The sequence below is a fragment of the Mesocricetus auratus genome, unplaced genomic scaffold (genome assembly GCF_017639785.1).
Source record: "Mesocricetus auratus isolate SY011 unplaced genomic scaffold, BCM_Maur_2.0 Super-Scaffold_4256, whole genome shotgun sequence".
Taxonomy (NCBI): domain Eukaryota; kingdom Metazoa; phylum Chordata; class Mammalia; order Rodentia; family Cricetidae; genus Mesocricetus; species Mesocricetus auratus.
The window spans coordinates 106,219,839-106,245,327 of record NW_024429182.1 but is presented as its reverse complement, the minus strand read 5'-3'; the positions used below and the strand labels follow the sequence as shown (position 1 = coordinate 106,245,327).

The 25,489-nt window shown below is 38.6% G+C and overlaps 1 protein-coding gene across 14 annotated transcripts in view; it reads left to right on the top strand.

The window, feature by feature from the left end:
• Dlg2 (discs large MAGUK scaffold protein 2) overlaps positions 1-25,489 on the top strand; it is a 1,919,116-nt gene that overhangs the window by 1,553,537 nt on the left and 340,090 nt on the right. For all 14 annotated transcript variants that reach the window (XM_040732003.1, XM_040732001.1, XM_040732000.1 and 11 more), the window contains one exon: positions 24,225-24,381. In XM_040732003.1, coding sequence (XP_040587937.1) covers positions 24,225-24,381 — 157 coding nt within the window. The remainder of the gene's footprint in view (positions 1-24,224; positions 24,382-25,489) is intronic.

Below are 25,489 nucleotides of genomic sequence, written 5' to 3'. Positions count from 1 at the left end.
GTCTTATCTGATGCAAATTTATTGGGCATTGCCTTTTGACCTTGGACTTAACCACATATAGCACATTATTTTTATTGTATTTCTGCCTTGACTGAAAGGTGGAAGGAGAAACAGCTCTAGAAAACAGAGAATAGAAGAGGGTTGATGCGGGCATCGTTTGTCATCCTGAATTCAATTGCTCATCTTGAGACATCCGTCTTCATATACCCAAACTAAATCTGGTGTTTTCTCTGCATACATTGTTCATCCCTCAGAGGCTCTCAAATTCCATTAGGATTTTTGTTTACTTCCTTCTCCTGGCCAATTATAACAGAGTACATCCATATTCTCTGCCACAGGCCAGCTGCTGCTCGGCTATCAAAGAAAAAGCCAGCAGTCTTTATCTTTACTTAATCTCACTGATGATTTTCAGGACTGGCAGATGATTCTTCCACCAAAGTATATTTTTACACTGAGTCAGCAATGTTTACTATGTCTCACTCATGATAAAAGCTCTTTCTTATAATATAGTCAGGAGATACCCACTCAATAAGTCATTGATTTGATAGATACTCTTCTAATTCATCCATTCAACAAAACACATGTTGAATGTCTATCCAGTTTCAAATATTCTGCTAGAGACTTTGAGAAGTCCTTGGAGAAAATAACATCCCAATCCCTGCCCCTGAGTAGCTTGCAATCTAAGGAGGTGAGAGAATGTGACTATTACATGTATGCAATGAAGTTTATTTCTGTAATTTCAAGACTAAAGACAAACAATCTGATTTTGGGAAAACATGTAGCAGTTATAGTTCTGGTGATTTTGAATCATGCAATGGCTGGACCTACCATGTAAAAATACTCCCTTCAAACAAGGACATTATGTGTTAACAGTACCTAATGTCACGAGCTGGAACTTTCTCTTTCTAGGCATAAATCTACAAAATTCTCACAGAACTATAAAGAAAGCCACACTCTCCAGAGCCTACTCAGTTTTGCAAAGGAGATTTCCTTGTTCAAGGAATGTTATGAACATCAGTAGGAAGTTGAATTTTGAAATCCATGTTACATAATAATAAAATATGCGAGCACTCCTCCTGTATTAGTTATATTTCTTATTACAGTGGCCAATCCCTGGCAGAGAGTAACATAAAGGAAGGAGGGTTTAATCTGTTTTACAATCTGATGGGACTGCTCCATTGTGGCAGGAAATACTTGGCCTGCTGGTCACATCTCATTCACAATCAGGATGCAAAGACAGATTAATCCTATGGTCAACTGATTAGCTTTTCTTTCTTAAGCATTCTGAGTCTCCAGCCCATGAAATGGTGCTGGCCACATTCATGATAGGTCTTCTCACCTCAGTTAACCTAATCTAGATAATTCTGCACAGGCATGTCCAGTGTCTTGTCTCCTAGGTGTTAAACTGACTATCAATGTTAAATATCACATCTCTTATTATATTACTGCACATTTAGCTTCTGTACTCTTCAAGTCCATCTCCACAGTAAACAAGTCGAGCATAAATTTAAGATCAAGCCATTCTTTTGGCACTAAAAATTGCAAGGTATATTACCTTGAACAGCTACTGATAATTATAGATTAACCAGTGACGTCTCCTTCATATAAAGTATTTTAAATTCCTGGTACAGTTTTTTTAAGATTTAGTCTCTCTCTCTCTCTCTCTCTCTCTCTCTCTCTCTCTCTCTCTCTCTCTCTCTCTCTCTCTCTCTCTCTCTCTGTGTGTGTGTGTGTGTGTGTGTGCGTGCAAATACACATGCTCCTGAAGGACAGCAGAGATGGCCCGATGTCTAGGAACTGGAATTATAAGCAGTTGTGAGCCACCCAATGTATATGTCAGGAGTTAACTGCATCCTTCTGGAAGAATAGGAAGTGTCTTAACCACTAAATCACATCTACATCCCCTTAGGATAGGTCTTAATAAGCAGTACATGCTTATCAAGAATAAGTATCCTTGCTTGTGTTTCTCCTCACATCTCATCTACCCCTTTTCTTTGTGATGAACTAAAAACTCTTCCCTCACCACCCACATTATGAGAAATCAATTAAACCAACAACCACAGGGAGACCGTCAGAAGAATAGAAGCAGAACACACACACACACACACACACACACACACACACACACACAAACAAGAGACATTCATCCCATTTAGAAAGAAATACCAAGTTTTCGACTGCCCTCCTGCACCCAAAGAAACAAATTTCCTATTGCAAAGTTTCAGTCATGGTAGTAGATATGAAAACAAACCTTTGAGGATCATACAGTAAGTCCAGAGCCAGTGACATGCAAACTAATTCATGCAGGTGTACATTCATTCTTTCCACATGCTTGGGGATCTCTATAACATGTTTAGATTTATAGGAAACTTGTGAATACTTGGCACCAAGATTTCTTGTTGGTTCATAGATTGCTGATCAAAACTACCACCCAATTTAAGGCTTATTTGGTTCCTCCTTATTTTGTGCATCTCTTGCCTGCTAGATCAGTGGTTCTCAATAAGTGGGTCAGACCCTTTGGGGTTCGAATGACCCTTTCACATTTGTTACCTGCACCATTGAAAAAGACAGATACTTACATTAAGATTCATAACAGTAGCAAAATTATAGTTATGAAGTAGCAACAAAAATAATTTTATGACTCGGATCTCCACAAATGAGGAGTTGTATTAAAGGGTAGCAACATTAGGAAGGCTCAGAACCACTGCTCTAGATGCAGTGATGAGTATTTCTTGCACCCCATCCTATGCTGTAGCCATTGAGCAGCCTCCCCAGTAGACTATGTTTCACGTAGTAGCATAGTTGTAAACGTTTCTTTTCCTAAATAACCTGATGAAAATGGGAACTCATGTTCCCTAGGTGTTAATTGTCTTCACTTCTTTTCATTCTTGCTGTCATGGTGCTGAGGTCCTTGCTCATAATAGGCATGTTCTCTGTCAATTGCCATTGAGCTGTACCTCCTTCCAAGACAACACTTTTTCTATCCTTATATAATTGTAAAAGCTTTTATAGAATGTGGTAAGTGTATGATTGTTGTTGTCACTGCTAGGACAATCTTTAGCAAGAATGTTGACCTTTCTAAAACCACCATCTTTTTCATCTTTAAATGAAATAGCAATATAGTAATTCCAAACTTACAGGTATATAAGTTCTTAGTAAACATTAGCGACTATAATTAAGACCAATTTTTATCTCTCTAACCAAAAAACAAATTTATATTATATTTGGCTATGTAAGTAGAATTCAGGGCTCCTGGTGAAAACTGGTAGTGAAGATTCCTCTAACTACACCTTTTTTACTTCTTGCCTGATTGGCTCTCCTCTTCCACCTGAAAGTCATATAAGGTACAAAGGTCCTTCTATAAATTCACTGGAAGCTCTAGAGGCGGTTCAGTAAGTAAATACTTGTTGTACAGTGTGAGAACTGGAATTCAGGTCCCTGGCATCTAGGAAATACTATGTGGATATGGATAGAACAGCAGAAATGGTGAGTTCTGCCTCAGAATATAAAAAAGAAAATGATCAAGGATGATACCCAATGTCAGCCTCTGGCCTCTACACATTAGCACGCACACACACACACACACACACACACACACACACACACACACACACACACCTGCACCTATGCATGTGTGATCACATATCACACAAAAGATAAGATAAAGAAAATAAATTAAAATAAAGCAAATGCATACTGGGTTAGAGAGATAGCTCAGCAGTTAAGAGCAAGCACTTTCTGGAGAGAAGCTGAATTGATTTCCCAGCACCCACTTGAAGTGGTTCACAGCCACCAGTAACTCCAGCTCCACAGGGTCTGAACCTTTTGTGGCCTGAGAGTGTATGGCCACATACACAAACACACAGGCATATTTTCACATGGTTTAAAATAAATAAACATTTTTGAAATGTTTTTATAGAAATTATTTGCCAGGAGCGAGAATAATTATGGAGAACTAAGAATGATCTTCAGGAGAGAAATAATTTCTAAAAGACGTAACATACTCATGCTGTTGCCCAATATGGTGCTGGCCTTACGACATATCCACTTACCTCACAGAGAGAATCCCTGCCACACTGCCATACTCAGGAAGTGGAGCCTGCGATAATTCTAAGTTGGCCTTGTACAGATGGGAATTAAGGTTGAGGAAAACGCATGGGTGTTTATGCTGCCCATCTCCATTCCTGTTAGATCAAATCTGAGTGCCCTCTCACTGTCCTCTGTGTTTGGTCTCCAGTGCCACACTCGCCATTTATTTGAACTAGCTTCTGCACCCAACCTACTTACACAGATACGTAAATAGTGTCTGGAAATTAATATCAAGATTATTTACTTAGCAAATAATGAGGTATGTGCCAAATATTAAAGACATGAGAATAAAGGAAAGGGACTCATATTTGCTAAATGCATCTGTTTAGCAACTTCATTTTTTCAGGGCAATTTTGGGTTTACAGCAAAATTGAACAGAAAGAGTATGTGCTCTTCCCTAACATATGTACAGGCACACCAGTTACTAACAAATCCCACAAAAGTGACACAATTGTTACAGGTGGTGAACCTGCACTGACAGTGGATACCCCAATCTCACTCAGTGTCTGTGGATTACATTAATGTTCTGTTTCAGTATTTTACCTTCTATAGATGTGGACTCATATATGACAGCATGTTTATACAGTCATGACATCACAGACTACAGACAGCCTTCTGGAAGTAAAACTGTACTAATAACTGTCGATATAGCACCTATAGATTCAACTAACTTAAAGTTGGAAATAAGATTTAAAAAATATTGTCACGCTAATGATCTGCAGACGTTACAAACTTGTCATTATTCTATAAGCAACGTTACATGACATTTACATTGTATTTGGTATTAAAAATAGTCTAGAGATGATTCAAAATGCATAGGATTTGTATATTTAGCATTCAAATGATTTCCCCTTTATGTAAAGAATTTGGGAGTCCTTGAATTTTAGTATCCATGAGGACTCCAGAAGCCAATCACTAGAGGAAACCAAAGAGTAAGTGTGATTTATCTCCTAAAATATTTCTGTTCTCTGCTTATCCATATTCCCCTGATCCCTAGTCTCTGGCAACCACTGATCATTTACTGTCTATAAATATAGTATACAGTCTTTCCATACTGAGTTCTTTTACTTAGTGATACGCATTTAAGTTTCTTCTGCTCCCTTTTATGATTTAAAAGCTAATTTCTTTTTGCTACTAAATAACATCTCATTTTCTGTATATTATGCAGTTTATCCTTTCATGGACAACAGGATACTTTACTGGTTACCAACCGTAAGGAGGAAAAAGAAAGCTGCTATAACTATCCCTGTGCAGACAAGTTTTTTAGTGTGTTTGGGTAAATACCAGGGAAGATGATTGATAGATTGTGTAATAAAACTACGTCTGGTTCTGTAGAAATCCACCAGCCTATTTTCCTAAACAACGGAGGCATTTCAAGTCCCCTACAAACAGTACATGAGTGGGAGTATCTATTAACTCAGATACTTGCCAGCTCTTGGTGGTTTTGGTGTTCTGCCTTTTAGGGATGCTACTGGGTAGCTAATGCCATCCCATTGTTGTTTTAACAATTTTTCTAAATGACCTCAAGTGTGCAAGATCATTTAATGTTCATAATTCAACAATATTTTAATGCCCTAAAAGGTATATATAATGTCACATTTTTGGCAAACTGGGTTTTCCTTTTATGTGCTTGTCTAACATCTGTATATTTTGGTGTTTACAGTCTTTGGCTGATTTTAAAATGTATGATTCGTGTTCTTTTTTATTAACTTTCTGGCACATAAAAATATATATGAATGGGTTACCTTTTAATCTTCTATTCATGCATATTGCATAATGTTTAAATCAGGTTAAACATATATTTCATCAATCAAAATCATTTATATGGTTTGATAGATGTAGTACATTTTTATTATCTATAGTCATACTATTATTTAGTAGCACACCAGAAAGTCTTAAGTCAATCTAACTCTAACTTGGTACCTGATGTTTACAGATAACAAAAATTGTCTTCCAATCTGCGGCTACTTAATTTTTCTTGACAGTGTGTTATATTGAGCAGTTTTTTATTTTAATAAAGTCTGACTGATCAATTATTTATTTCATAGATCATGCTTTTGATCTTGCATCTCAAAAAGTCATTGACAAACTGAATATCCATTAGGTCTTTTCACTCTGTTATTTTTTCTACAAGTTGTACACTACATTTTGTATTTAATCCTATGCTGTTTTGAGTTAACTTTTCTGAATGGTGTTTTGTTTGTTTTTTAGTATGTGAATGCCCTATTTTTCAACATTATTTTATAAAAATACTCTTACCCAAAAGATAGCCTTTGGCCATGATCTGCTACCTGTCCTCTGCTGTGGATTTCTTGGCATCTTCAGTTCCACTGTTTTACTTATGTATCCTTGGCCATCATCACAATGTCTTGATCGATGCAACTTCTTTGTAAATCTTTAAGTCAGTGACTTTAAGTTCAGTCTCCCAACTTTATTCTTTTTCAATGTCTTATTTACTTCTCTGCATCTTTTAGACTTCCGTATTAACTTCAGAATTGGTTTGTTGGTATCCATAAAATAACTTGCTTTGTTTTTTACTGAGATCCTATTTAAATGATAGGACTTGGAATAGCTCTCCCTCCATTTATTTAATTCTTTGTGGCCTTGTTTTAGAGCTGTGTAGTTTTCCTTGTGTAAACTTTATACTTTTTCCATAGATTTATTTTGAAAGATGCTAGTCTAAATAATATCGTTTTCCATTTCTCATTCTTCTAGTAGTATATGAGAAAATGATTTGCTTTTATGTACTAACCTTATATTTTAAAACCATGCTAAAATTGCTTATTAATTTTGGGAAATGTGGGTGATATTTTGAGTTTTGTTTTGTTGTTATTTTAGAAGTTCCATATAGACAATTATGTTATCAATAAACAAAAAGTTTCATTTATTCTCTCCAAGTCCATTTCCTCTCAATTTCCTTTCCTATGCTTATTGAATTAGTTAGACTTTCTGTGGTGCTACAGAACAGTGGTAAAGAGGCACCTCTGCCTTCATCTTGCTGGGAAAGCTTTGAGTTTCTCACCATGAGCTGTAAATATTTTGTAGATTTTTTTATCAAGTTGAGGAAGTCCTGTTTACCTGTTACTGAGAGCTGTTATCACAAATAGCTGTTGGCACTGTGCACTTTATGTCAGATGGAATTCACGACATGAATAAGACACTAAATAATCAAAGAGTCAAAAGAAAAAAGTGAGCCTGCAAATACATGGTTATTATTGTCATGGTTACAACCTTAACATATTGGCTTATAATTGCCAGTTTACTCTCCATTTTATTGTTAACTCCTGGGAAGCAAAATCTCTCCCTTTCAGGCACAGCTCTATGCATTATGGAGTACTCCTAGAATATAGTATTTTGTCAATTGATATTTTTCAGTGAATTAAGAGATGAAGTATGGTAGCTTTAGAGTTAGTATATGAGGTCGATGTAATGGAATTCCAGGGAAGCTAGTGTTAAGGAGCACTAAGGAGAAAAAACACTCAGATATCAACAACGAACAAGGGAATTATCTCCAAGTATAAAAAGGGATTATATACACATGGGAAAATAACACTAGAAAAAGACCAAGGGGAGGAAGAGTAGGGCCTTTGAAGAAAAGTCAATAATTTAGAGAAGGTTCAGGAGTTTTAATACAATCAACATTTAGAGTATTTCCTTGTATCAGAAGGTGAGGTGCCAAATGTTTGTTAGGAGAAAATACTGTATTCATTCCAGTGTCCAAAGCTGATACTGAAATGTCACCACATTAAGGCAGAAAATCAGTGCATGGTTTTAAGAATGGCATTCCCAAGAAGAACTTTGAGCAGCGTTAGTTCTAAAGGTAGACATCTAGGCAAAAGTAGGTCAATGAGAGAAATAAAATTTCCCTGCTTGAAAAGTCTGATTGTGAACCAATAACCTGTAGCCACTTTGCTTATTAAAGAAAAGGGGAAACCAGAAAATTCATGATTTAACTACTTGCTGTGTACATATTTCTGTAAAATTATTAGAACATAAGCCTTTTAGCAAGAAAAGGCTACACCTGTATGAGCCAATAAGTAAATTTCCCCCAAAGAAGACAGTTGAATGATGCTTTAAACTCAAATTTTAAGGATCCAACAAAGGTTAGAGGTTAGTGAAGTATTTGTATATCTTTATATTTCACCACTGACGGTGAATTACATTCATTTCACTGTGGCTAATAGTGCATGCATTCATATTAGCGCTATGTGATTTTTTTCTATAATAATTCTTCTGTAATAATTCTATAATAGACATCTTAAGTATGCAGCAACTTTGAAATTCTATTAGTAAGATTTATGGGAAGCCTTTCCATCCGAATACTAAGGTCATTGCCCAGGCACCTGGTCACAGCTACCAAATGGCACTAGTATTTCACTTTCGTAGCTATAAAAATACAGGTAAAATTAATTACTCTCTACTCTAGAACCGTGTTTTAACTTGACAGGTCATAACAGAGGATCAAGCTTGGTGACACCCACCCCTTCCACTCCCTCTTCCTCTCTGTGCATTGGATAACCACTAGGTCAATGGATTGGATTCCTGGGGATGCTGTGACAAATTATCTAACCAGGTGGCTTAAAATAATAGAAAATGGTTCTAAACACTACGGTCCAAGATAAAGGTATCAGAAGACCATAGTCCCTCTGAAACTGTGGAATCTTTCCTTGCCTCTTCTCACATTGTGATGGATTGCTGGCAATCTTAGACGTTCCTTGGCTTGCAGCTGTGGAGCTCCAGTCCTTCTTCTCTCATTGCATAGCTTTTTTCTGTTTGTTAGTTTTGCTTTTTATTTTTTTTGTTGTACCTGCCACTTTCTGTGGTTATTTTCTTATAAGAAGCCTAATCAGATTGGATAAACAGACATCTCAACTCCAGCATGACCTCATATTAATATACCTGTAATGACTCTATTTCCTTATCTGTCATATTCTAAAGTATTGGGAGGTCTAGGACTCCAAGATATTTTATAAGACCAGACAGAATTGAATAGACAACCCAGGACACGAGCATCTCAGCAACAAAGAGGTCTTGTGTCATTTCCTATGCTCCAGGCTAAGACAGATCTTGCCCATTAGCTTTTGAGCAGCATTTGTTGAATGAAGGAAGCATAAATGCTGTGCTCTGTTTCCTGAAGACTTGAAAACTGAGTCTCTATATTATTCAAGGGCATTTTCCTGGTCTGGCTTCTGCCTCCAGGACTTCAGCATAATATACACTGAAGCTGTATAACCCAGGAACATGAGAGAACTTGCCTTTTTTTTTTTTCAAACTCCATGTATTCTTTTAGAGTTGCCTTACCTTATTCATGAACCATCCTTCACTCACCATCAATGGATGGCAACCAGTGCTCTCCTGTCTGTTAAAAATGTATCTAAAGGACTGGGAAATAATTAATATACCTATAGTACGATTTGTTATTTTTATGTGCCTTCTATACCCTCCCAGCTAGAGCCCGTGAAGTCCTGAGTTGAATCGCATTTATAATCATATTTCTACCATCAAGCATAACACCAAGAGTTGATTTATCTTAAAACTCTATAAAAAAGAGGGGGCATAAAGAGGGCTGTTTTATTTTCAATTAACAAAAGCTTTTACACACATTTGTAGAGAAACTGGTAATAGTCAATGCATTATACATTCTGGAATTATCAAGTCCGAGTAGTTCAAATATCTGTCGTCTTCATTGTTTATCATTTCTTTGAGCTAAGTACATTTATTTTGGCTCAGCACTCTGATATCATTAACTATAGTCATGCTTCTGTGCAATATAACACCAGAACCCCTTTATCCTTCCTATCCAGGACTTTGTGTTTTTATGGCTATGAAAAATCCAAGCAAGTAGAGATAAATGACATATGATCAGTGCTGTGAGAAATCTAAAAAGTTTGGACTCTTAGAAGTAGATAGTAGAAACCAAGTTTAGCAACTCTTCTGCTGTAATTGTAAATTGCCACATTTCCTTAAAAAGAAAGAAAGGAAGAAAGAAAGAAATAGATGGTAGAGTGGTGGTTCACAGAAGTTGGCTGGGATACAGGAAAGAGGAAGAGACCAAGGCAACATCCACGGGGATTTATGATCATCACCACCACCACCACCACCACCACCATCATCATCATCCCACAAGCAATGTAGAAACAATGGGTGCTTTAGAGAAGAGAGATGAAGTAGCTGTTTTTAGATCTAAGGCATTTGTTGTGCTCTTTCCTACTACTGCAACCCTTTAATACCGTTCCTTGTGTTGTGGTGACCCCCCCAACCATAAAATTATTTTCATTGCTACTTTATAACTATAATTTTGCTACCACTATGGACCTTATTGTAAATATCTGTGTTTTCCAATGGTCTTAGGTGACCCCTGTGAAAGGATCATTCAATACCCAGAAGGGTAGTGGTCCACAGGTTGAGAACCACTAGTCTAGGGTTTTTTGATTGGTTGGTTGTTTTTGTTTTTCTGAGAAAGGGTTTCATATAGCTTGGGTTGACCTCAAGTTTGCTGTGTAAATGAGACTCACCAGGAACCCTGATTCTCTTGTCCCCACTTTTCACAGTTCTGTGTTTATAAGCATGTACCACAACACCCAGATTTATACTTTTAAGGTTTCTTTGGCAGCAACATGGAGCGGAGGATCCAAGGATAAAGGAGTGGTAGGAAGAGCCTTGTTAGAGATTCCTTAGAGAGACTGCAGTGTGGAACAGTAAAGCACTGAACTACATACAACTATATAAGCATGGGTCAGAAGGCATTTCTGTGGAAAACAGACTGGCTTTGCTAGGTATTGGAAGGACTAGATGAAAGGGGGAAGCAAAATGCAGAAGTTTCTGATTTCTGAGATTGGGCAGACATCATTAACCAAGATAAGAGGAAATATGCTTTCTGTGGAAGATGGTAATTTCATTCTAGAGCAGTCAAATGGAAATCTGAAGTAGAAGATGCCAGTCTGAGTGAGTGAGAGAGATTAGCAAATCATCAGTAATGGAAAAAGATAAGATCACCCATTTATTGGTTCATTCAACAAATATTAAGTCCACAATATGTGTCAGGCATAAAGGGAGCTGCTGTGTTCATGTAGATTACATCCCAGTCAGAGATGGGGAGCGGGAAAAGTAATGAGCATTGACAAAGTTACTTCACTGTAAGACAAGCATCACAAGTGAGAAACACAGGAGGATATGACAATAAAGAATGAAGCAGAGCTTTTCTGCATGGAGTTGTGACAGTAGCATTTACACTGGGGTCTAAAGAAGAAAAAAAACTCTTCCAAGGACAGAAATATGGAGGAGGTTTCAAGCATATAATTTTCAGCAATGGCATTTATGAATGGCAAATAAGAATTTTTGACCTGATATACTTTAATATAGGGAGCCAGTATAGGTTTAAAGAGAAATCTGGCACTAGGAAAATGTTCAGAGATCCACAAGGATGACCCTCAACTAAGAATCTAGGCAATAGTGGAGAGGCCGCCTTTGATGCCCTTCCCCTATAATGAGATTTATGACTACCATAATTGCCTTTCTAGAGCCTTCATCCAGCTGCTGATGGAAGCAGAAGCAGGCACCCACAACTAAGCACTGAGCCATACTCCTGGAATCCAGTTGTAGACAGAGAGGAGGGATGAGCAAAGGAGTCAAGACCATGAAGGAGAGACCTACAGAACCAGCTGATCTGATCTAGTGAAAGCATACCTACCCCAGTAGTAAAGCTGGAGAACCAGCATTAGACTGAGCCAAACCCTCTGAATGTGGGTGTCAGTTAGGAGGCCTGAAGAGTCTATGGGGCCTCTGCTAGTGGAACAGTATTTATCCCTAGTGTACAAATAGATTTTGGGAGCCCATTACCCCATGGAGGGATACTCTTTCAGTCCAGATACACAGAGGAGGGCTTAGGCCCTCATCCAAATGATGTGACAGGCTTTGATGATCCCCTAGGGAAGGCCTCACTGTCCTTGGGGAGCAGGTTGGGGGTGGGTTAGGGAGGTTGGTAGGGGACAAGGGAAGATGGGAGGGAGAGGGAACAGGGGCATTAATATGTAAAATGATTGTTTCTAAATAAAAAAGGGAAAAAAGATTTTTGACCATTTTACTTTTTAATTAAAATATAATTATAGCATTTTCTATTTTCCTTTTCTTCCCTCCAATCTCTCCCATGAACCAGTCAATCATGACTTAGTTACATACATACATACATACATACATACATACATACATACATACATACACACACACAATCTGTTTGGTCTACTTAGTGTTACTTGTAGGCATATGATTGTAGGGCCAAACCACTTGGTATTGAATAACCAATTAGGATGCTCATCCCTGGAGAAGACTGTCAGCATTCCTTAGTTTCTTGTAGTTCTTTGTCTATGTGTAGGGCCCTATGAGACTTCCCCCTTCCATAGTAGCATAACTGTTGGTGTTATACTTATTCAGTTCTTGTTTAGGCAGTCATATTGTTGAGTATCATTGGTGATGCTTCCCTGTCATTTTCTTGGAGGCACAATCTCGCTGCAGATTTCCTGGTCCTTTGGCTCTTAATATCTTTTCACCCTCTCTTCTGCAATACTCCCCAAGCCTTAGGTGTAGAAGTTGTGTTATACATTCACCAACTGGGGCAGAGAATCCTATAATCATTTAGTCTCTACATTTTGACCAGTTGTGGTTTTGTGTAATGGTTTCTGTGTATCCCAAAAATAAGTTTCTTTTATGAGTTGTTAGAGCTATATCTATCTGTTGGTATAAAGATAAATGTTTAAATGCAGTTAGGAATTATGCTGGCTGAGTAAGATGGCGGTCATAGCTCTCCTCCAATATCTGCGACTTCAGTAGCACCAAGTAGTTGGCTAAGTTTCGAGTACCAGGTATGATTTCCCTCCAGCTGAGCAAGCCTTAAGTCCAATTAGAGAACTGTTGGTTACTACCAAAATATTAGTGTCACTACTACATCCTTAGGGTTATCATGCAATGCTGGTTGTTGCTGTAGTTCATTAAGTTGGGTAGGAATATTGGTTGTTTCTCTCCCTGGCAACCATGCATAGTACCTTTTAGTACTGTGAAAGCTGATCCTAAGGGAGGAGGCTTTCAATTGAGATCCAGTTTGGATCCTTCAGGTCTTTTGTTCAAAGTGCACCGTGTCTTCAGCAATGGGGATTTATCAAATAAGAATCTTTTGCTGGGCAATGGTGGTACACACACCTTTAATTTCAGCATTTTGGGAACAGAAGCAGGTAAATCTCTGTGAGTTAGAAGCCAACCTGGTCTACAAATTGAGTTCCAGTACAGCCAGGACTCTCTCAGGAAAAAAGAAAAGAATGAGGGAGGGAGAGAGGGAAGGAGGGAGAGAAGGAGGGAGGGAGGGAAAGGGAAAGAAAGAAAGAACAAAAAAGAACAAGAGTGAGAAGGAAAGAAAGAAAAAAGAATGACTATTTTAAAAAGACTAAGAGGGAACAGAGGGGAAACTGAAAGCGTAAGTTCCTTTCACAAGAGAAAAAATTACTCGAGGACTGCACTGTCATGGTAGCAACTAGACATGTGAGATTATTTAAAATAAATTACTTCACAGCCAAAAGGAAATCTTAAGCTTCTTGGTCGTGCCAGCCATGCTTCCAGTGCATAGTAACACACTATTACAACATTGGACAGGACAACCACAGTCAGTTCCTAATGTCTCAGAAAGTTCTACCATGGAAATGTGAAGAGGAAAGTTGGTAATGTCAGAATCCAAAGAATTTACCTCAGAGTGGAACTAAAAATAGAGTCATTTCATCCTCTTTACTCTCTTGCAAAACGACTGCTCCATAGTCACAGTCACACAGATACTTGAATATATAATACTGTAATAGGATTGTGACTGAGAATTGGAAAGAAACCTGTTTTCATTAAGAAAGTATTTGAAATGCTAGGATTGGAAGGAGTCGGTGTGATCCTGTTTTGCCTTTCTCTCCACTACGATAATGACACAGCTGTTGTTCAAAGATGTCTTGTTCAAAGCTGAGCATGGCCACCCATACTAAGGATGTAAGTCTTTCTAGAGGCAATTGCTGCAGAGTTGGGTGCTGTGGATGAAAATGTACAGCCCAAAGCATGGGCTTCACTGCTAAGTTCCCTCCTGTTTTTGTTCTCTGGAGAAAATCTCCAGCACTCAGGATATATAAATGGTGAGTTGAGGGTGGAGCTGGAGGTGATCAGTAGTTTGAGGCTTAGTGGCACAAAACAAAACTCAAATAAATAAGAATAAGAGATGTGTTCAGAGCAATTCAGTGGTTAATGTCGGTGGAAACTAGAAAACTGGGCTAGACTTAAACTTTTTCTACAATGATGTGAGGTTCCCAAATTAGAGTTAAGAGTTCTGAAACTTGAATCTAAATGCTTTTAGTTAGTTAATCCGATGCATTGCCTGGACATCCGCTAATTGCAGAAGACTGGAATTTTGTAGTTCCATGGGGCTCTGACTCAAAAGACAGTTTGAAACTTATTTCATAAAATGTGCTTTTCTTTTGGACTAATATATAGAGCTGTTGTTGAATAATAGTTATGCTTCTACCTTGGCTTTTATAATATTTTCAAATAGTATTTCAATATTTCACCAATTATGGATCACTTGAGATCATGTATCACAACAATCAAAAATTGCACAGAACTGTAGTTTTATTTAACAAGATAACAATTTTTAATAAACAACAGTGGTTTAAAAATATAAAATACAGCAGAAAGCAGAAGTAGATTCCTATCATTGCATATAACACATATAATTTGATAGGAAAGTTTTCAGATAAAATAATATAAAAGCAACGAAAAATAGAAGAATAACATGTTTTCTTTTTTTGAAGATTAAACATTTAGAAGGCATAATTATGGAAATGTGAACACACATATGATCAAGGCTTAACTGCTCCTCTATCTTATAAGCTTATATCAAGAAAAAATGAAATAAAATACATGTTAGATTATCATACATGTTAGATTCATTGATATATGAATAAGCAAAAGCTCCATAAATTTCAAAATCAAGCTGATTGGAACTAATCTACAGCTGATTTATGTTTGTGGGAAAAAGTGATTTGACCTCTGTCTTTGATTCCTTTTACCAGGATATTATATGTAATCTCAGATGTGTAACTAACTCCAAGATTTTCCCTAGAGATGACAGTTTAGTGCAGATCTCAGAAAGTCTGCAGGCTGGATCTGAGCAGCCCAGTCTCAGATTTTGGTTGCACAGCTTCAGTCACAAGCCCTCCCTTTGCAGCAAGTGTCTGTAGAAGGTCTTCACATGTTTAACCTAAGCTTCTTGTGCGCTAACTTGGAAAGCTACTGAACAAGCACAACGCAAAGTATAGAGCTCAGGCTTCAAACAGAAGTCACTCATTCATAGTGTCTGTGGGTATAGAGATCTAGCTCAGCAAAGTCAGCATTCCTAGCTTGGTATCTGGGATCCTCCCAGTTTCCCTCCAACATCTTCCCAGTTTTCATTAATGCTGATGAAATTGACGAATATCCGGGTCTTCAAACACTTGGGGTATTTTTTCCTCTCTTGAGCACTGTCCACCTGCGGGTACATTGCACCCATCACTTCCCTGGTATTTATCTAATATCTGCTCAGTCCTCCAGATCCAGTTCATATTTTATCTTTCCACATCTTAATCTTTCCCTCAACATAGAGTTCTCTCATCATCCACAGCATTCGTTTACTACTAACCCCACGGAGCCTTGCAATGCTCATTTATTATCTTACGTGTATCCATTTGCCGTCCAGTGATCATCAGCCACAGAACATAAAACAGTGGGTTAGCATTTATTGAACACTGGCTGTATGATCTTGGTACTTAATATTTTGTTTAAATTCATCCTTATAACACCATGAAATAAATGCTATTATTCACAACTTGAAACAACAGCAATAAAGATGACTTTAAAAGTTTCCTAGATTGGACTGGTGGGATTGCTCAGTGAGTAAAGCACTTGTGCAAACATGAGGTCCTGAGTTCAATTACCCAGAACTCACATAAAGCCAGAGACAGTAGTGTGTCCGTTTGTAAACCCAGCATGCCTATGCAAAGATTGGCGGTAGAGACAGGACAGTCCTGGGAAGTTAAAAGGCTGGCTAACATGGTATATGCAACAGAAAACTAAAAATAAAAGCAAGATATCCTGTCTCAAACACCGAGGAAGGCAAGGACCAGTACCCAAATTGGTCTCTTATATATACACACCTGTGCTGTGGCCTGCATGCATGCACCCATATTCATACACACACACACACACACACACACACACACACATCACATACACGCACACATGCACGCACACACACACTCACTCACAAACAGACAGAGGCAGAGAGAGATTTAATTTCCTAGATTATCCATCTATTAATAAGAGTATGAATCAAACACAGATCTACCTACTCCGATGCTCATAGTCTTAGTATCACAGCACTTCAGACTATCATCATATAATAGTTTTGTGAGTTTTTTAAATTCAGTCTCACATAGTACCTACCAACCACACTATGTTTAACCCAGACTCAACAGTTGTATTGTAACTATCTTGCAGAAATCAGCCTACCTTCTGTTGCTTTCCTCAAGTCCAGCATAGATCCCCAATGCATGATGGTAACATGCAAATGCATTGTTTAGCACATCCTTGCAACAAAGCTTCAACAAAATTCCTTTCTCCATTTGACTGGCTGTTTGACTGCCCACACTAATTATTTTACTGTGTGGTATGCATTTTGCTGCAGTCTGCTGAGGAGCCAGCTCATGAAGCTATGTGACATGAGTAATAATTTCTGAACAGCTGTGAAGCTTGCTGAAGTTGACCTCCAAGTGTCCACCATTGCTGTAGATCTCTGGAAATCTCACTAGTGCCAGATCTCTCCTCAAATCTATAATGACTCCCTCTATTATGGTATCTCTTATCCTGTTCTCCTCTATTCTTCCCCTGAATCAACCTTTCTGCTCCCCCATGTCTTCTTATCCCCTCCTCTTCTCCCCCTCTCTTTTTCCAAGCTCCCTCTCTCCTCTCCCCGTGCTCCCAATCCACTCAGGAGATCCTGTCACATTCCCCTTCTCTGGGGTACCATGTATATCTCTCTTAAGGTCCTCCCTGTTTCCCAAGGTAATCTCCATACTGATTTCTAAAGTGGCTGTACAAGTTGACACTCCCACCAGCAGTGGAGGAGTGCTCCCTTTTCTCCACATCCTCTCCAGCATAAACTGTCATTGGGGTTTTTGATGTTAGCCATTCTTACAGGAGTGAGATGGTATCTTAGAGTCATTTTGATTTGTGTTTCCCAGATGGCTAAGGATGTTGAGCATCTTTGTCTATCAGCAATTTTAGGTTCCTCTATTGAGGATTCTCTATTTAGTTCTGTACCCCCACTTTTTAATTGAATACTTTGAGCTGGGTTTCTTCACCTTCTTCTATACCTCTTATTCTTAGGTTTGGTCTTTTCAGTGTCTCATATTTTGTGGATGTTTTGTGTTAGGGATTTGTTGGACTTAAGATTTTCTTTAGTGGGTGAATCTATTTCTCCTAGTGTATCTTCAATGCCTGAGATTCTCTCTTCCAACTCTTGTGTTCTGTTGGTTATGCTTGCATCTGTAGTTCCTGACTGTTTCTCCACCTTCAGACTGTGTTTTTTATTGTCTCTATTTCAGCTTTCAAACCTTGCACTGTTTGAATTGTTTCTTGCAATTTTTGCTTTGTCTTCTCTTCCATTTCTTTAATGAATTTTCTCATTTCCTCTTTTATGGTCTCCATCATCTTCATGAAGTTGTTTTTAAGGTTGTTAGCTTCTGTTTTATCTGCTTTGGGATGTTCAGTTCTTGCTGTTGTACAGTCCTTCCACTCTGATGGTGTCATATTGGTTTTTCTGTTGTTGGATGTGTTCTTATATTGTCATCTTCCCATCACTTCTTCCAGTGAGTACAGGTGGAGGTCTCTTCTTTTCTTGGTGGGTATTGGTCCAAGGTTCTCTTCTGGTGGGTGCAAATAGGTCCAATGCTCTGATGGGGCTCACAGTGGGTGCAGGCCGGTCTGAGGCACTCCCTTTCCTGGTGGGTGGGAGCTTGTCAGCAGACTGGAAGTTGCTTGGTGAGCCAGGGGCAAGTGGACCTGCCTGCAGTCCCCAGGCCAGGAGATCCCAGAGTATATCTGCTTCATTTTTAACCCCTGAACATAACTCTTATTAATAAGTTAACTACAGCTTTAAAAAATATTTCAAGTATTCTGTTCTGGTGTTTTAGCTGGTCTTTAATGAGAGGAGCCTATTGAGACATTTGATCTACCATATGACTAGAAATAGAGTTTCAATATCTCCTATTACTTTTTAGATTTGTGTGTGTGTGTGTGTGTGTGTGTGTGTGTGTGTGTGTTTAGCTTACTATCTTACCTGAATTTTATGGCTTCCTTATAAGCTACATGTTATTCCCGCATTCCTCAAGCACAGAAACTGTGCTGTAAGAAACAGTGACACACTTTTCTCTGTTCTCTACTTGTGGAACCACAGATCTGCAGCATTTCTCCCCAACACTCTAAGGGAGACATATCTATTATGTGACTCTTACGTGTTTTGTGTGGTACCTTCCAGAACTACAAACAAAAACATAACAAGAAAAAAATCTGAAGGTGTTTATACTTCTGGGTCACACAGATCCACCATGTAGATGGGTTAAAAAAAAAGTCAGGTCCAAATAGCAAGGGAAGCTAGAATGGTGTCAATAAAGTGAGTGTGCTTTCTTTTTTGTTTTGTTTTGTTTTTAAGATTATTTTCTGTTTGTCAGTGTTTTCTTGACATGTACATCTGCTGACCAGAGAGGTCACTAGATCTCCTAGATGGTTGTGAGCTTTCATGTGATGCTGACAATTGAACTCAGAACTTTTGGAAGAGCAGCCATTGCTCTTAACCACTGAACCCTGACAGTGTGCTCTCTTAAGGGAAGAAATTAATCTGAGCACAGCTGCATATACCCACAATACTACCAGTCTCAAGTGTTGGATGGAGGATCACTTGAACCTAAGAGTTCAAATCTGGCCTGGGTACTACAGTGAGATTCATCCATTTCAAAAAAGGAGGGGTCCCATTTCATTTGGAAGTAAGGATGGGGGAGTAGAGAATAGGGAGCCCCAGCTCTTCGGATTTGAATGTCAAGCAGAAGCTTGTTAGAAAGATAAGAAGAGCAAGATTAAGGATCATCCCAGAAAAAGGAGAGCTGCATACAACTGCCCCATGTGAGGGGCTATGGTTCCCAGCTTTGTTTATTAAGACAAGAGTACATAAGGAAAATAGTGGCGTTAGGCATTGCTGAAGTAGCTAGAGGTCCTGTGATGAGGAATTCTGAAAGCTATTCTTAGAAGTATAGACCATCCAGGGGGCACTCTGAAGGCTTCTGAGTAGAGAAAATATGGACAAGCTGATGTTTTTAAAAGATGATGGGTAACACTGCTATCCTCCCTCAACACAAGTAATTCAGGTTTAAGTGGTCATTTTCCCCTTGAATCCTGAACCCACTCAAGTCATCAGAATTAAAAAATATCTCATGGCACTTCTCTCCCCAAAACTCCCCAGCTGCCTTAGAGCCTCCTCTGGAACTCCATCTAAATCATTGTGTGCTGCAGCTGACCTGACAGATCTTGAAGCAAAAGAAACTCACTTTCTTAGGTTGCCCAACATCCAGGGTTTTTATAATAGGGTTTTATAATATAAAAGGAGGGCTTTTGCACCATGTTAAGAGATAAATAAAACTGTATAAGTGAGTGCATCCTATATCCAGGAGTAAAGATAATACAAGGATAAATTCTTTTTAGATTAGTCACTCTTCACTCTTATAATACCTTATTGTTCCTGAGTCACTGCAGTGTTCTTATTGGTTGTTTATTTCTAATTAGCTCACCCAACTCTAGGCTCTTTAATACTTGTATTCACAATGTCCAATGCAGGGTAGGCATTCTAAACTACTAACAGATTGGCTAGATGAATAAGGCATATATTAATGAGTATGTGTCCTTTCAAAACATGCTGATATTATAGGTAGTTGGTTGTAGCTTCTGCAGAGTCCATCTTTAATATGTAATATGGAAACTGCAATTAACAAATAGAAATCACTTAATTATATGCTAAATATTGAAGACAAATAAACAAATGGCATGGATACTGCTCTCAAGTTAACTACTATAGATGGAGAAGGACATATGTAAACCAAGCTAGGATAATGAGCATTGTGATAGCTACATGGATATAATGCTAGAGAAAGCTTCCAGTTCAGTTGAGAATTGGGCATCTGAGGAGGGTGGCAAAGACCAGATGATCAGTCAAGTGACCTGCACTATGTCATGAATAAAGAATGGGGGGTTAGAAATTTGTTCTGCTGTCTTTATATAATGATTTGTGATAATGGCTGGTAATAGTCTTGAGACTATATGAATTCTGGAACAAGAATAGCAACAAGAATAGCACAGCAAATTAAAAACAGTGTTTCCACATAAAAAGTATTTGTGTTCTTTGTAAATTTGTGTGCTGATTTGTTTATTTATTAATTAGCAGGTATTTGTTGAGCATTTTTCCAGGTGAAAGTAACACTGAACACCTGGAGATTATGGCCTGTCTGAAAGGTCACAGTGCCTCATACAAAATACACTTCATAGAAATTCAATTGATCAGGTCCAGAGTCATTCCTTGATAGTAAACATGCAGGCAAGAGAACCATGACTTCTTTGAGAATGGGTTATCATCATAAAGATCTGTTCTCTTGGAGCTGGAGAGATGCTTCAGAGATCAAGAACACTGGCTGTTCTTTTAGAGGCCCTGAGTTTAATTCCCAACAACCACATGGTAGCTCACAACTATCTACAATGAGATCCAGTGCCTTCTTCTGGCATGCAGGCAGAATACTGTCAGCATAATAAATAAGTCTTAAAAGAAAAAATGGCCTTTACCCAATTGCACTACAAAAAAAAGCAAAAATATGACCAAGGAAAAATACAACAAATGGGAAGATTATTCTAGAGTGAGCAAACTTGAAAAGGGAAAGATAGAAATGGCACTAAATGTAGACTCTTAAAAGTACAGAGAATTGCCAGTTGTTAAATCCCATGCATACAAGCAACGCTGAAGTGAAAGCCACAAAACAGGTATCAACTGTGACCTGAAACGTCACATAAGGCCATCTCACACTGGCAGCCCCTAGCTGGGTCAGTAACAGAGAACGCTATAGTTGGAATGACATGGTGCTTTTTTTAATCATTGATGATTGAAAATGCTAGAAACTTACATAAAATCTAGGTTCTTGGCTTGTCTTTAGAAAAAGACTGGACAACAAGGCAGTATTCAAATGATGCAATTTCTACTTGAAGTCATCATCTAGAGCTAGCTAGTTGCAGCCATCTTTAGATGCAATACGCCACAATTACTCTTCAGCCTGCTTCAGTCACTTACATTGTCTTTATCATCCCTGTTGTGCATGCATTTTTCAATCCCTGATTAAAAGAAGGAAAACATTTGCATAAATAATTATAATCTGAAGTGAAGGCCTAAGTCACTGTGGGAGTTTGTCCATTCTCTCAATACCCATTTCCTGTATTTCTTCTGATTGTCAAGTCTCTTGCTGTGTTGGGGGAATGCTGATGCTTGGCCTTCAGCACACATTCTGGTAAGGGAATTGTGAGCCAGCAAAGTCAGTGGCTTGCTATCTGAATGTAAATCCACCATAGCAAAAATTTTCATGTCGTTTGAAAACATTCTGAGAACCCACCCATTTAGACAAAGGCCTGGTACAGTTAGTGCCTATCCATTGTTTGTAGAATACAGTGAATTACCTGTATGTCAATTTTCCTCTAACAGCATATCACTATATAATATATGACTTCAAGTTTAAGCTGGGATGTGTATTTTACATTCTTATAATGAAACTCAACACAGATTTATCATTTTAAGCATGGAAATATCATCGCAAATAAACTCTCCATATTATATGCATAAAGGTATATTGAATGGTTCTTTACTATCCATATGTCACTGAGAGGAAAATAAAGGAACTGTAGTAATTTGAACTGAGATGTTTAGAAGAGAAAGTTAGATGACAGAAAGCCTCCTTGGTCAAATTTAAGGCTAACAGAGCACATTTTTTAATTGCTATTAAGGAAAATGGAATGAAGTGCCGATGAGATGGCCCAGCTCATAAAAGTAACTAACTGCACTAGCCTGATGATGTGAGGCTGGCCCTTAGAATCCATCATAAAATTAAAGAACGGACTCCCAAAAGCTGGGATCTGGCCTACACACACACACACACACACACACACACACACACACACACACACACACACGTAATAATGATTTTAAAAAGAAAATTGAATTAGGTGCAGGAGAAACATCTTACTCAGTTGGGAAAGTGTTACCAATTAATGAAGCATCTGATGCGAGTTCAAACCCCAGAACCCACAAAAATATTCAAGCATAATGACACACACTTGTAATCTCAGCACTGGGCGCAGAGACAGGTGAATCCCTGGGTCTCTCCAGCCAATCAGCCTAATCCATGAGTTCAAAGTCAGTGAGGAATACTGCCTCAAAGGAGTAGATGGTACCAAGTGAGTTCCAGACCAGCGTGGTCTACACCAAGCGAGTTCTAGGACAGGCTCCAAAATAATACAGAGAAACCCTGTTTAGAAAAACAGGTTCACATACCTATAGCCTCCATACACATACACATAAATGCCATTGGCACACACATGAAAACTAAGAGAGAGAGAGCGAGAGCGAGAGAGAGAGAGAGAGAGAGAGAGAGAGAGAGAGAGAGAGAGAGAGAGAGAAATTAAATCAACGTAACCCAGGTGTTTTTATTGTTGCTGTTTCTGGGGGTTTTGTTTATTTTTGTTTCATTTTTTTACTCAGTGTTGTCTCATTTGTTTGGGTTTGGTTCTTGGTTTTTCTGGGAACCTCAATTCACATTTGTCCCCATCAGCTTCAGAATATCTGCAGAGGGGTGTATGACCATTAGCTGGAACAGGAGATGCCTAACCGTCCTCATCTTCTCAAGCCTGCATCCCATGCCTTCTCTTTTTGCTAGTTACTTAGGAGCTCTCAGCTTCTCCAGTGCCCCACCACATCTTTCTTCAAATTCTTCTCTGCTTGGTCATTTGTTTTCATCCTCACTGCCATCAGCCCTTCTCCAGCTGTCACTTTTTCAGATCTGGGTTTCCTAAAAAAAAAATCTAGCTGGTTTTCCTGCCTCCCATGACATCTGCTGTTCAACAGTATGTATGAACACCTCTTACTCTTCTTCATTTAAATTGTCTTGGTGCCTCAGAGATTCCAGGGCATTTCACCGCTGGCAAGGTCCAATCCCATTCCTCTTCCACTTTCTGTTTCTAATCTTCTTTTGGTGAAATAGAAGACAATTTCTTTTTGTTTCCCTTTTTATTTAAATTAGGAACAACTTGCTGCACAGGTCAATCCCAGCTCCTTCTCCCTGCCCTCGTCCCCCATCCCCCCACCCCCCCAACTCCCCACCTCATTCCTCCCCAGGGAGGGTGAGGCTGTCCATATGGGATCTCCAAAGTTTGTCATATCATCAGGGGCAGGATCTAGGCCCTCCCCCATATGTCCAGACTGAGAGAGCATCTTTCCATGTGGAATGGGATCCCCAAGTCCATTCGTATGCCAGGGATAAATACTGATCTACTTACCTGAGGCCCCATAGATTACCAAGGCCTCCTCACAGACACCCACGTTAAGGGGATCTGGATCAGTTCGATGCTGGCCTCTCAGCCATCAGTCTGGGGTCCATGAGCTCTCCCTTGTTCAGGTCAGCTGTCTCTGTTAGCCTTTCCATTCTGTTGAGTACTTTATGATCAATACAATTACAGGTATTTTTTAAGAGAAAAAGTGGAAGAAATGCTGATTGGAGGTGTTTCGGGAATGGTGTTGCATGAGATGCTGATAGTTGTGATGAAAAGAACTCAGATATCTACCCTCATAGGGCCTTTCATAATCTGAAAATGCATTTTTTATCATGGGAAGCCACCATCACTGTACTAGGTGGTGATCAGCTACTACAACATATTCCCAAAAAAGTAGAAGAAAGCTGAAATCTGAGTAGGGTCACCCTGTGAACCGTTTTCTTCATTTGTTTCTACAGGGAACCCCGCAAGGTAGTCCTTCACAAAGGTTCCACTGGCCTGGGCTTCAACATTGTGGGCGGGGAAGATGGAGAAGGTATTTTTGTATCCTTCATTCTGGCTGGTGGACCAGCAGACCTGAGTGGAGAGCTCCAGAGAGGAGACCAGATCTTATCGGTGAGTATGTCTCCTTAATGTTCTTTCCATCTACATCTAGCATCAGCTTGGGGAGCATTGCAGTTTAAGTGGTCCAGAGGTACTTGGTGATTGTTACTTTACTTCTCTTGGATAAATCTGGTGGTTCTAGTGTCTTCTTTTAGATGATGATGCATATTTGTATGTAATAGAATATTGAGAAGCAGGCCTTATTAAAATGGTATATTGTTCATTAAAATAAAATCTCCCCAGAACTTGTGACCACACTCCTAAAACTTCAGTTTTATAATATAGTTTGGTACATTATAAGTATGTGAGAAAATATGTAAGAGAATGCCACAGGGTGTGGTTATAGTGATTAGTGGCAGTGGGCAGCCTTCACCTAAGTTCAAGAATTACCAGCAACAACAACAATAAAATTTTAAAAAGAATTACCAGTAAAAATTTTCTAATCATTTTCTAGTAGTTTTATTAAAGTGAAGTTTAAGGTCACTTAACTAATGTGTCTGATAAATAAAAACCTGTGCCTATTTAGTATACACAACTGAATGTGTTTAGAAGAATATGAGTTTATATGAATCTCTTACCATAGTTACCATCATAAATATATCAATCATCTCTAATAGTTTCTCCTAGTATTCTGTCTGTGGTGTTATCACTTACAACACACTTACATCACATCTAACCCATTAACAAAAAATGTTAAGTGAACTATAGAAATGGCTCAGTCTGTAAGATGCTTGCTGTCAAAGCATCAGGACCTGAGTTCATAACCCCAGCACATATAATAATCTGGGCACAATGGTACACACCTATAACCCCAATGCTTCAAAGGTGGAGAAAGGAAGACCTTTGGGGAAAATGACAAAGGAAAACAGTCAGTGTCAACCTCTGGTCTACACACATATACACACACATACTAAGAAAAGAATTAAATATACAGCACACACAGTATTATTAACTGTAGGTACAATGCTATAACATGGATTTAGAGAACTTCATCTTTCATAACTATAAAATTTATTTTCAAGTTTCACAAAGATATCTCTGCATGTTTATATGAGAGGATCACTAATATTTAGTAACATCAAAATTTAGCAAGTTAATACACACAATCTCCTATCTATCA